We start from the raw sequence: 14,309 nt of genomic DNA on the forward strand, positions 1-14,309 counted from the left end.
CTGCTTCCAATCCCAGAAATGGCTTGCATTCAATCTCAAACGCGCGCCTATTAAAAAACCAAAGAATTTAGGATGACCATAGTTAGACACCTTAAGACAATATGTCAACAAATTACCATTTATGAGGGTAATCTAATATAAAGAATAAGGGAAAAAAGGAAAAAGAGAAAGAAGAAAAGGGAAAGAAAAAAGAAAAAAAGGAAAAAATCAGAAATTTAAAAAGAATAGGGATAAATGTATTTGAAGTCCTAAAACTTGGCACGAAAGTACAATTGAATCCTATAACTTTCAAAAAGTACAATCAAGTCCTAAAACTTGTTGCGAAAAATGTAATTGAATCTTTAAATTTTCAAAAAATGCAATCAAGTCTTAAAACTTATCAAATAAACCCACATTCAACAACTCCAACGTTATCCTCATAACCCATAAGCACCAGGCAAGTCTCCACTGTCTTTCCCCTCGCCAGTCGCCGTGATCCTCCTTGCCGTCAATCGTCGTTCATATCAAAAGACAAATTAAGGTAGTTTCCCAATTTATGTTCTTAATTAAATATTTAACTGCCTAAATTGAGATTATTTGATCCTAACTCGATTTGATTTGATTTGATTTGATATGTTGGATGTCACCGAATAGGCAGTTTTCTTATTTGAGTCATTTCATAATATGTTTAATAATTGGGAATTTGATCTTTGGGAGTAAAGATTGGACCATCAATTAAGTTTGTTTTCTTATTTCGACGTGATGATATCTATTATAATCAATCATGTAAGGCGTTAGATTTTATATGTCATTAGATCAGCAACCTGCATTATATATATTATTTTCTAATTGGTTTAAGTCATCATGTAGGTTTAGGCGGATTCCTATTTTAACTCAGAGAAAATCTGAAATTTTTTTGCATACGTATCTCACGTAGAATTAGTTGGTTCTATAACATGCACGTCACATATTGCATGTCATTTAGTGACTCACTTGACTTATTATTAGTGTCTTGATAGCAATCACATCATGTAAATAGATTTAATTAATAATTATATGTCATGCATGGCATATATTTTATTTTTCATAAAAAGAAAAAATCCAAAAAATTAATAGATATTGCATTTAGAAATCATGTTTAGGGCGTCAATGCATTTTTTTTTTCTCTTGTTAATATATTGCAGAACACTCGGTGCTTTGGATAATAATAAAGCTCTGCTTTTGCTTTGCGTAACACATCAAGGTTCTTTACCCTTTCCTAGCAATTTGTTTATTACTTTGATTTATTGAGTCGTGTTAAATAAACTTGCTTGCGCACCCACATAATCACCCATTGCATGTTAGTGGCGTAAGAATAAAATTGGCCAAGACTGCTTGCAAAGCATTTTTGAAATACATAGAAAATGTACCGAAAGGGTGTTAAATTTATCTAACGTAACCAAGTCTATGTATCCACAAAATTTATAGTTTGGAGAAGTAAAATGTTCTCTCACATTTTGCCTCGGGCTTCTAATCGACCCATGATAAATTAATGGCAACTCCAAAATGAATTGATCATTTGCATGTTTAATTGATTGAATTAAAACCCCAAATTTGCGATTGATATGGACTTGGGATAGTCTATGCTAAGTGTTTCTTTAGTAATCCATTAGCTTTCCCTTGGTAGTTCACCTCTGAGAATGTTGCGACAAATGAGACAATCAAAACATGAAAAAGCCCCTTTAAAAGTTCAAAATCACAGGAGGGAATGCTGAGCTATACGTGAATCACGTTTGCAAGAACATTGGTGTCTAGGCCCAAATATCCGAACTTTAATCCTCTACTCAAATGAGCCCGAACTGAGCTTATTGTTATGAGTAGCTCACTTACTAATCTTTCGAACTAAAGATGTAGGACGAGAGATATATAAATATTCGAATTTCATAGGCTATAATAGTTGTAAAAGGTTTTTTAGGATCCGTTTGTTTCGTGAAAAATATTTTATTGGAGAACATTTTCCTCATTTTTCAGCGTTTGGTTTGCTAAGGAAAATAAGTCAACGGAAAATATTTCCTTACCAAAGCTTAAATTCAAGGAAAATGACTTCCCCTTTGAAAGTACCGAAAAACGTTTTCCGAAGCATGACTAGTTATCAACGCTAGGACTCGAAACTCTACGCTTGGCCACAAAAACTCCAACGTTGGTTCCTGATAACTAGGGTCCATAAAGGCCATGCTCAGATCCCCGATGCTCGAGCTTTAGTCTTGACCCTCCAGATCGAGTCCACAAAGGCCATGCGCAAGTCCTCAGCGCTCGGGCTCCGGTCCTTAGTTAATAAAATATTTGTTCTTATAAAAATATTTATTTAAAAAATTATTATTTTTTTTATTTTTTTAAAACATCAGTTTTTATTATTTTAAAAAAAATTGAATTATTTATTCTTTTATTTTCTTTATTTTCTTTTTTTTTTCTTCTTCCACGGCCGATTGCCAACCACGGCGACAGCCAGCGAGCCTCAAGCTTGCACTAGGCCGGTGAGCTCGCGGCCTCCGGTGGCAATCCTCTAGCTCTCCCTAGGCCGGTGAGCTCGCAGCAGCCTCTAGTGGCGTACCTCGAGTTCATACGAGGCTGGCGAGCTCGCAGCCTTTGGCGGCGAGCCTCGAGCTTGGGGGGACTCTCTGGCTATGGGAATCCTAATACCTTAACCTCTCCTTTCCGCGTGGCTTGCTAGGTTATTTGCGATCCAATGCATCCGGAGGGCAGTCCTGAAGAGAACAGATTTGATATTATGAAACTTAACGCTATCAAGGTACTCTTGCATTGTATATCATGTTGCGACTGTTTCGTCATGTTTAATTTTTGGTAATGACCAACTTATATACCCCCAGTAAAGTCCTAATGTTGGGACTCGTAAATGCTTGATGATATCACTTTTGTTCAAGTACTCTGTTTCTTGAGACCATCGGCACTTTCTAAATGTAATGTTTGAAGAAGCTGAGTCGGTTGAATTCAATCTGACATACAAATTATTGTTTTTGATGTAATCTATCGTCTCGTTGGTATATGGTATGGTTAACCTCTTCTTTGGCTCACGACAGGTTGCAAAGACATGCTTCATTCCAGTTTTGATTGGGCATGCGACTGATGATGACTTTTTACGTCCTCCATCGACTTCATCCTGTCCCCATCATCTCGACGAGATCCAGCAGTTATGCTTCTTTAAGTAACTTCCATCGATCTCATTTGTTCTCCTCTATTTCCGCAAACCTTGTTCGTCCACGTTTTGAATAACCACCTTCTCGTGTGGAGACAGTTTCCTAGTTATCGATGATTATCCCGTAACTGAGTCTCTAAATGGTAACCGTTCCCTCCACGGCGTATATCTCCGATGCTTGTCGCTTCAATAGATTTCAAGTTTTCAATGGTATCAGAACTCATCGCCAGCACCAATATTGGTGGTTATGGCTCATCTGTTATCATACTTTGACAACTGGATATGTGACATTAAAGATCATTATTGTCGATCAACACGTGCTGGCTCCGGTACCCTTCAATAGACCAATATGTGCAAGATCTCACTCATGTGCTACACGTGATTATCTTTATCCTTGCTCATGTGCCATTCACATTCTTTTTTTATTCACATGTCAATCATGCATGTATAGAAGAAGTCAATATTGTGTAGTCGTGGTGGTGTTGTCGACTGATGCGGGCGCGGAGTAGGCAAATGTGTTTTGAGTGATAATGATAGGATGTATCATAGATGAACGATAGATTATGATCACCACCAAGACCTAAAGGACACGCTACCAACCAAAGATAAATATCGAGATTAACGAAGTTCACCGCCAAGGTTTAATATTGGGACTCGATTGTACATTCGCGACAAGTTTTAGGACTTGATCGAGCTTCTTGAAAGTTTTAAGACTCGATTGCACTTCGGCGATAAGTTTCAGGGCTTAATTGGACTCTTTGAAAGTCTTAGGACTCAATTACACTTTCGTGACAAGTTTTAGGAATTGAAACAATGGTGCTTCATGCCAGCTCTAGTTTCTTGAGCAAGCAATGAAATATTGAATAGCAAAACTCACGCCGACATAACAACATCGTTGTTTCAATTTTATAACAAGGTTTAATACCACGGCCCCAAACTAGTAAATCCGTGATAGATTTACCCAAAACTAATTTTTTGATCACGAAAAACCTCAAACTGGTATACCTATGACAAATTTATTCTCCATTAGTTTCCATCAAATTTTACCATTAACTTGCTTTGTTATATGACACATGGCAGTTGACGGATGTACTGATTTTGAGTTTTATTATCCGTTTGTCACAGGTGTATCGGTTTGTGATTTTTTGAGGTATTAATCCAATTTAACGGAAACTAACAGATGGTAAATTTGTCACAAGTGTACCGGTTTGGGGTTTTTTGTGGTAAAAAAATTAGTTTGGGGTAAATTTGTCATAGGTGTACCAGTTTAAAATTTTTCGTGATATTAACCCTTATAACAGTACCGTTTCAACGACATATTTCAATTGTAAGAGATGGACCACCGGAAGAACGGTGGACATAGCCTGAAAGTACAAGGAAAAAGATACCGAATGTAATTCATTAACTTATATCCATCTACATACTTTCTTTTATTTTATTTTCAGCTTTAACGAGTACTAATTATCATTTTATTTTCACGAAAAATACTTAATCATCCATTCACTACTTAATCATATGAAATGGAATAGGATCGGGTATTATGGACTTAATATGCATATGCTCATTCACAAATTTTCTTTGAATTCTTCTATTTGATTAGGTCCTAAAGCATCTTTTCCCATTATGACACAAACAATCCCTGAATTTTGATCCAATATGCAATGCGGTCCCTTAACTTTTAATTTGTTCAATGTGGTCCCTGAACATTAATCCAACGTGTTATGTGATCTTTGAAATTTTAATTTGTTCAATGTTATCCATGAACTTTCGGTACTTGTTCAATTTAGTTCCTGAACTATATGAAAATGTTTGATATAGTCCCGAACTTGAATTAATAGAAGGACTACATTGAACATTTTCATATAGTTCATGAACTATATTGAACAAAGTCCATAAATCACATTGAACATCAGGCTAAAGTTCAAAAACTACATTAGACAAATTAAAAATTTAAGGATCACATTGCATATTGGGCTAGAGTTCAAGCTGTTTGTGCCATTGTTCCTTTCCCATTTCGAGGGATTTTCCTTCTGCCAGCTGTCGAGTACCGGACAACAATTTTCACGGAAACGGGGTTAACAGGTTACCCGGTTGAGGTGTAGATCGCACCTGTCTTTTATGGGAAAATAAACATTGCGTTCACAGAGTTATTTTCTCAGTGTAGCACGAGCATCTCTTCAAATGCATACTTTTCACGTGAAATTGCTCTCTTCAACCTGTCCTTGCTCTCTTCTGATCTGCATTATTTTGTTTTGCCCTTTTCTTTGGCCGGTTCCTACCCTTTTCCTGTCGGTGGGGTTTCCTGACACGTTAGTTTTTTGTAAGTTGACTTGATTCCATTAGGGATAATGGCGCAAACAGTCCTAAACTTTACCTCAACGTATAATGTGGGCCCTGAACTTTTAATTTGGCCAATGTGGTCCCTGGATTTTAGCCTAATGTTCGATATGATTCCTGAACTTTTAATTTGTTCAATATCGTCCCTGAACTTTTGGTACATGTTTAATGTAGTCCATTAATTTATATGAAAATGTTTAATAAAGTCCTTGCACTTAAATTAATGGAATAACTATATTAAACATTTTCATGTAGTTCAAGGACTAAATTGACGACATTGAATAAATTAAAAGTTCATGAACTGCATTGCACATTGAGTTAAAGTTCAGGGACCACACAGAACAAATTAAAAGTTCAGGGACAACATTGTATATTAGGCTAAAGTTTAAGGATTATTTGTGTCATTTTCCATTCAATTAGGCTATATTTTGCTTAGCCAAAAAGGATGGACAAAAAAAAAAAGAGCGCGCTATTCCCATCTCAATCTCACGAAAAATTCTTGAATAGCCCGCCAGTTTATGAACTCGATGAATCTGAGCCATTAAATTATGCAGGCCTCACTACGGTTGGAATTTATTTTTTTTTCTGTTCGTTCATTTTTGTAAGCGATTAAATCGATCATATTTTGGAATTTTTTTTCCAAATCACTCATTTTTCGCAAAACAAATGGATCCTTATACTCTTGGGCAGAGCCCTTGACCCATGTACAAAAATCACCCGTCTATATATATCAAGCCGCGTGCACGAAAAGTGATCATCTCGAACGCAGCTAAACAAAAGCATTGGCAGCAAGCCCACTTCATTTCTCTCCCATCTCCAAGCTACAATTGCAACTACATTATGGACAGCCTTCAATGCGATTGCGAGCACCTGCTCGAAAACGTCGGCGGCAATGAGATTGCGATGAACCCTCTCGATCTTGGAGAGTTCAGGCGTCAAGGACACATGGTCGTTGATTTCCTAGCCAAGTACTACGAGAACATTGAAAAAAATCCAGTTCTTAGCCGAGTCGAGCCCGGGTATCTTTCCAAACGCCTCCCGAGTTCCGCCCCGCAGGATGAAGAACCCATGGAGGCCATACTCGACGATGTGCACCGGCACATAGTCCCGGGCTTGACTCATTGGCAGAGCCCCAATTTCTTCGCCTACTTCCAGACCAACACTAGCACTGCAGCGATCCTCGGCGAGATGCTTTGCGCAGGGTTCAACGTGGCAGGATTTAACTGGGTCTCGTCCCCCGCTGCGACCGAGCTTGAGAGCCTAGTCATGGACTGGCTCGGGAAAATGCTGGACTTGCCAAGGCCATTCCTCTTTTCGGGGAATGGCGGGGGAGTCATTGAAGGGAACACCACCGAAGCCATCATTTGCACTGTCACTGCTGCGAGAGATAGGGTCCTGAGGAGGTTGGGACATGATTCCATCGTGAAGCTCGTTGTCTACGGGTCAGACCAAACGAATTGCTCATTCCAGAAAGCTGCCCGGGTCGCGGGAATAGACCCGCGGAACTTCCGGGCCTTAAAGACGACAAGGTCGACCTTGTTCGGCTTGTCCCCGGACTCGCTAGGGAAGGCAATCCGTTCGGACATCGATGCGGGGTTAATTCCGTTGTACTTATGCGCCACGGTCGGGACAACTTCATTCGCAGCGGTCGACCCGCTGGCACCTCTATGCAAAGTCGCGAGCGAGTTTGGCATGTGGGTCCACGTCGATGCGGCATATGCGGGAGCCTCGTGTATATGCCCGGAGTACAGGAAATTCATCAATGGCGTGGAGTTTGCAGATTCATTCAGCTTCAATGCACACAAGTGGCTTCTGACCCCTCTCGATTGCTGCTGCCTCTGGGTGAAAGACCCAAATGCCCTCGTGAAGTCCTTGTCGACAGCCCCCGAGTACCTCAAGAATGAGGCAACTGAGACAAAACGAGTTATTGACTACGCAGATTGGCAACTTTCTCTCAGCAGGAGGTTCAGGTCATTGAAGCTGTGGCTTGTACTCAGGAGCTATGGCGTGCAGAACCTGAGGAGCCACATAAGGAACCATTGCCGATTGGCGAAGCTCTTCGAGGAGCTTGTGGAGGAAGATCGCCGATTCGAAGTTGTTTTCCCGAGAAATTTCGGGCTGGTTTGTTTCAGGATTCGTCCTTCGGTGGTCTCTGGCACGTCCAATGGCCATGCGGTCGAAAACGGACATGGTGAAGCATGGAAATTAAACGAGGTGAACAGACTCAATGCGCAATTGCTTCACGCTATTAATGCTTCGGGACGGGTCTTCATGAGTCATACGGTAGTCGGAGGAGTTTATGTGTTACGGTTCGCCGTCGGGGCGACTTTGGTGAGAGAGAGGCACGTGATCATGGCTTGGAAGGTGGTGCAAGAACATGCAAATTCTCTATCATGCATGCCAGGGAGTGAGCAACACTCCGCATAACTGGCCTCCTGCAGTGCCCAAATTTCGTTGCACAATCCTTTATGTTGTGTTTGGTCATATGAATTTTTAGCTAAGATAGGACTGAATAGGATAGGATATGAAATCCTGAGATTTTACTATATCTTATCCACTGTTTGATGAATCGCAGTAATAAAATTGGATATTTTTATATCCTATCAAATTTATTGTTTGGTATGCGGCATGTCAATGTAAACGAACCTGAAAATGCACAAACAAGATGGTAAGAATTTCTCATGATTCACTTCTAAAGAAGTCACAAATGCACAAACGGAAATAATATCCATCAATTAATTCATAATTATTATAAAATTTACATCTAAAACAGAAAAAAAAGGGCTCATTGTAGCATTCCAAAGCTACTAGTTCGACAATGACAAGAAATGTAAACGGGCTAAGCAACATCAATGAGATATATCAATTAGAGAACGCAAAATCTAGTAAAAGAGAGAAAACACGATTATTCAATTTCACGATTCCGATAAGTATAGTGTTTTGACTCTCTCACCACGTTCGCGAAACTTCAATATGAACCATAGAGTCACAGAAAAGAGGAGTTTCGACTTTTTTGCTGCTTTCGTCGACCTCTAACATGAACGAAAGAGTTACAAAGGAGAAGGAGCGTTGACTCACTGATAGTTTTCGTAGAGTTTCGATGTGAACAAAGAATTGCATAAGGGTCGTAAAGCTTCAACATGAACTAGAGATATGGAGAAGAAGAAGACATAGTGAGTTAAAAATATTCCTTTCAAGTTTTTGTTCATTTAAAATTGGGCTTCTTCTACTTCATTTTTGTTTACTTATTTTTTTTAATTATTTTCCTCTCTTATTTTTTATTTTTTATTCCTTTCCATCATTCCTTAATCAAATGTAATTAAATAATAAACTATACTAACATAGCTAAAATATGTGATAAATACACTTAATATATACATATATATAACATAATAGAAATTTAGATATATAAATAAAATTAGGAATAAATAAAAAAAGAAAATTATATGTTACTTTTTTGTTATTTTGAATTCTTTTATATTAGAATGCAAATATTATTTTATATGTAATTATTATTTTATTTTTTTAATTTAAGAAGTTTGTTATTCGAGAAAATAGCTTTGATGCCATATGTATAATAATCCTATCTACCTTTATCATTCTTCTCTTATGGGATATTTTTATTTGGGCTATATCCTCTTTGTATATGACTTTATCCTATCTTGAACAGGAACTAAATACGGGATGAGATAAATTTTATCATATGCTGACTTTTATCACAGCTACCAAACGTAGCCTTAGAAGTGTTGCTTAAAAGCTCCAGGCAACATTTTTCAAGGGGTTGATTATGAGGTCATTGGCTAAAGATAGGGCAACACTATTTCGGCATTAGGCAATTGTCCTTTTAATGAGCAACACTTTTTTTTTGCTAAATTTAATAAGCAACACTTGTATGGTACCTTCAATTGCCTTCGCTTTTTCAATGCAACACAATAATTTGACAATTTTTGCCAAACATTTAAGTAAGGGTGTCCATCAGGTGGGTTGGGTCGAAAATGGTCCGACCCATATTAACCTATATTGACCTATTTAACTCATTTTGACTCATATTCATGTTGTGCAAATATAGCAACCCAAACCGACCCGACCCGACCCCAACTCGATCCGTTTTGCTAAAGACTTTAATATTAAATTCAATTTAGAAAAAAATAAATCTTATAATTTTTAAAAAATATGTATATTGCTAAAACACTGGATAATTTTTATAATTTAAATAAAAAATTATGATTTTTTAATATTTTATATTCTTTTCTTTTCTTTTTTCTTCTACGTCTGATGACAACATATGATGACTGGCGACCGCTAACCGTCGGCCATTGACAACCGGCAACGATCGGCACCAGTTAGAGATCGGTGATTGGCGACCGGCGGGCGAGGGCCATTGACTGACGACCGGCAAGCGACCTTTGCCGGATTTCCTAGAAAAAAAGGAAAAGAAAGAAAAATAAAAAAATAAAATAAAATGAAAAATTAGAAAATTAAAATAATTAAAAAATGACTTGTCCATTTATTACTAACTTAAAACTTATTAAATAACTAACCCATTTAAGACCCATTTAAGTTGCTTACATTTAATTAAAATATATATTTGAGCATTGTTATGTCATGTTTTCGCATGCACCGGAGGCTATTACAAGAAGTTATCGTATGGTTGATAAACCGCGATAAGTAAATTCATTTGAAATGTTAAGGGTTAATATCACAAAAAACCCTAAACTTGTACACCTGTGATAATTTTACCCCAAACTAAATTTTTGACCACTAAAAATCCTAAACTGGTACATTTGTGACAAAATTACTCTCTATTAGTTTTCGTTAAATTGGATTAATACCACAAAAAATCACAAACTTGTCCACTTATGACAAATGGAGGATAAAACATAAAACTGGCACATCAGTTAACTGCCGCGTGTCATTTAACAAAGCAATTTAGCAGTAAAATTTAATGAAAATAAACTGAGGGTAAATTTGTTACATGTGTATCAGTTTAGGGTTTTTAGTGAGCAAAAAATTAATTTGGGGTAAAATTGTCACGGATCTACCAGTTTGGAGTTTTTTGTGATATTAACCCAAATATTAATTATGTGGGTTATTATAGACTATGTGTTGACACCTAAATTTTGACGACTCGTTTAATCATTCATTGCATAGGAAATGGGTCGATCCCAACCCCTAAACGAGAATATAATTAATATGCATTTTAAGAAGGTGCACATGAGTTGCGTTTTAAATTGGACTGAAATTAGTGGACTCAAGCAGGGAAGCCCTAAACTCATCAAGCCCACACAAGCCTGGTCCCCTTGATGATTTCGGCCACGCCCATTTCAATTTAATCGAAGATTAAATGTGCTTATACTTGGCTAACACATGGGGATGGATATAATTGTCAGCATGAAGGGTTGGAATCTCGGTTAAAGAACAACAGGAAAGTAGAGTGTTATTATTGCCAATTCTCGAGGGGAAAATCTTGGCTATTTTGGAGAGCAAGAATTGAAGAAGGGGCAAAAGATAATTTATTAAGAAAGAAACAAAAGAAGAAGGGTTGATACCACGAAAAATCCAAAATCGATACATTTGTGATATATTTACCATATCAGAAATGTTTATTAAATTATAAAAGAGAGAGAGAGAGTAAGAGAACATTGAATATGGTATAACAACAAATTTTTTGAAGATTTTAGTCGATTTAAGAAAAAAGCGATAAATATCAGAGATGTTTATTAAAATTTCAATTCAAATGTTTTAGAGAGATTTTACAATACGGTTTTAGAAAAGCTTACGAGGGCGGAGAAAATATAAGCATCGAGAAAAATGAGGTGGAAAAAGAAGAAGAGAGGGAAATTATTTTCATTATCCTTATTTAAAATGGGGCAAAGATTACTTTTTGAATAACTGTTCATTTTGCCCCTATAGTTTTAGCCCCTTCTCCTTTCAGCCCTATATGTTTCTTAATCGGACTCAACTTTGATTGATTATGCATGTATATGAGTTATCAACAAGTTAGCTTGTTCAAAATACCTAATAGGAAAAATTTTGATTTTCAACCATTGATTATGTATATTACGAGAATAGCCAGTGTGTTGAAAATTGTAAATTATTTCTTTATATGATTGATTAATAAGTGTCTAGGGTACTTTTTCCGCATATCGTGTCACGCCCCGCACTCTTCGGCGCGCCACATCCCTCGCAAAGGTCGATTCGTGTGCGACGTCCCAGGACGCGTCGCCGACCCAACACCCAACACAGAGATTTAAAGCACATGCGGAAGTAATTAAAACCACCCGTACATTAAAATACACCTAACCAAGGATAGCCGCACAACAACCAACAAGAACAAATATACACTTGCATTGATACTGGGAACCATATACAACATCCATTTACAGCCCACGCTCAAAAATCAAAAGCGGGTCAACAGCCACCAACATCAAAAAGGGGGGGTACGAGGCTCGGCGGTCAAGCATTATATCTAACCGGGGCTCCTCCCAAAATGTATCGGTACGCCTGTCATCTTCAAGGCCGGGGGTCTGAAAAATTGATTTTCAACAACAGTGAGAATGAATCTCAGCGAGTAGGTTCCCTAAACCTAAGCTAGGCTAACATGCACCTCCTGACGAGCACTAAACAACACACCAATCAAGCCATAATTGACTTAGGCCCTCGGGCCCAAATCCAATACTCACCTTGCCCTGCAAGTTAGGCACTTACAATTCAAGAATAAAACATAGGACCCAAACGCAACACATGCGCACATTACTTGGTCACAACGCATGTCATGCTTATGCTCGTGCTCATACGCGTGCTCACGCCTCATCAATGCATTTTCGCACGCTTGCACTCAGCACACTTGCCATTTATCAATTTCTCCTCCGACCCGCGTTAAACGCATCAGGTCCGACCCGCGTAAAACGCATCAGGTCCATCACTTCGAGATCGATCTCTAGCCCGCGTAAAACGCATCAGGCTCATGGCACAACACTCGCGTAAAACGCATCAGGTTTGGCCATCTTCCGGTAGACCGGGCATCGTCCCGCGTAACACGCCTCAGGACGGGTTCACTACCCCGCGTAAAACGCATCAGGGTTTATTGTGATCACACATTCACAAGCACCAATTTTCATCTGAACCCCGCGTTAAACGCATCAGGGCATTTTAGGTGATCACAATGCACATGTCACTCGAGCACATTTGTAAATGCACATGCCGTGCCAATGCTCGTGATGCAAACTCATGGCCATAAACTTCACACTCGGGCATTCACGATTTTCACAATGAGCATTCAATTGCACAACGCCGCTTATTCAATTCACCACATAATATGCTCAATTCAATAAATCACAAGCCCAAGTAATCAACCATCCATTCCAGCCATGGCACAAACTTGGCACATAATTTACGCATACAAATCACACAATTGAGTCAACATCAATTCACGCACTCGAGGCCCGGCAAGAGACTCCACTCTTAGTCACACTAGGCACGTGACACGGCACCACAAAATTGATCACAACCCAGTACAAATCAGCCACTTAGCCCGCCAACCTAAACATTCCCGATAATCACACAATTAACCTCCAAATTGATCGCTCATAGACCAATTCAAACCCGGTATGGACAGCCACCAAACAAATCGTCCTAGGCCAACAAATGTTCTCAAAACACTCCATTTGACTCCCCAAAATATCACCCAAATCAGCCACCATGAGGACCAAATGAGGCGCACACAAAACTCCACAATTGAGCCCGAACTTAACTGAACTCGGGCCCATTTCGACCCCATAATTCTAGCCATCGCACAGCACCTTACGGGCCTCTAAACCTCAATAAAATCATCACAATAAACCACCAAATCAGCCACAATAACAGGCACCGTTTGGATCACAAGTTTCTCCCGCCATATTCACAATTTGTACCCGAACCAAGGCGTCAACGCTCAGCCACTATCTAGCACACCACAGACCACTAAACCTCGATTAGAACATCATGCTAACCCACCGAATGCGCCACAACATCAGCCCTTAACAGCCTCCACAAACTACCCCCAAATTGATCGCGCCTTGTCCGATTCAAACCCGATATGGACAGCCCCCACACCAGTCACTCTAGGCCACTAAATATCCTCAAAATGCTCCATTAGACTCCCCAAAACACCATTCTAGTCAGCCACCACAAGATCGAATAAGGTGCGTACTATAATCCCCATTTCAAACCCGAACTTTCCCGAACTCGGGCCATTCCGATTCAAACCTGTCCAGCCAATGTACAGAGCCTCTCGGGCCACTAAACCTCCATTAATTCATCACACTAATTCACCGAATCCGCCACAATGACAGTCCCTAATCACCTCCACAATTTAACCCCCAAATTAACCTAATTAAACCCTAAAACCCATCTAGAAACACACATTAGTCTAATTAGGGTTTAGGGTTGTACTCACTTGGATTCCTAGGCTCCAAATAGGGCTGAGCAAGTGGCAATGGCGGCTGGACAGCGGCGGATCCGCGCCGGAACAGTAAAGGCGAGCCGCGGCTCCGGCGAAGCCCTAGAGCGGCCGAGAAAGAGAGAGAGAGCAGGAGGGGGAGAGACACGGCGAGAGGGAGAGGGAGAGAGACGGAATGGTGATGGTGGTGAGGCGTGGGGCGGTGGCACCGGCGGCGGCGAGCTGGGCGAGCGCGCAGCCGACGAGCTGGGGCGGCGGAGACTCGGCCAGAACAGGGGAGGCAGACGCGTCGTCGCCGGAGCAGCGGGGGCGACGGCGGTTTGGGGGGAACTGGGATGGTGGCGGCGAGCAGGTGGGGGC

The 14,309-nt window shown here is 39.7% G+C and overlaps 1 protein-coding gene across 1 annotated transcript; it reads left to right on the forward strand.

The window, feature by feature from the left end:
* The first annotated feature begins 6,334 nt into the window (after positions 1-6,334).
* On the forward strand, positions 6,335-8,117 carry LOC130135991 (tyrosine decarboxylase-like). Its single transcript, XM_056305928.1, has one exon. It carries the CDS (start codon positions 6,350-6,352, stop codon positions 7,934-7,936), a length of 1,587 nt encoding a protein of 528 aa, XP_056161903.1. The 5' UTR covers positions 6,335-6,349; the 3' UTR covers positions 7,937-8,117.
* The last annotated feature ends 6,192 nt before the right edge of the window (positions 8,118-14,309 follow it).

The sequence above is a fragment of the Syzygium oleosum genome, unplaced genomic scaffold (assembly GCF_021117445.2).
Source record: "Syzygium oleosum isolate NSW1041296 unplaced genomic scaffold, Sole_v2.1 Sole_v2.40, whole genome shotgun sequence".
Lineage (NCBI taxonomy): Eukaryota > Viridiplantae > Streptophyta > Magnoliopsida > Myrtales > Myrtaceae > Syzygium > Syzygium oleosum.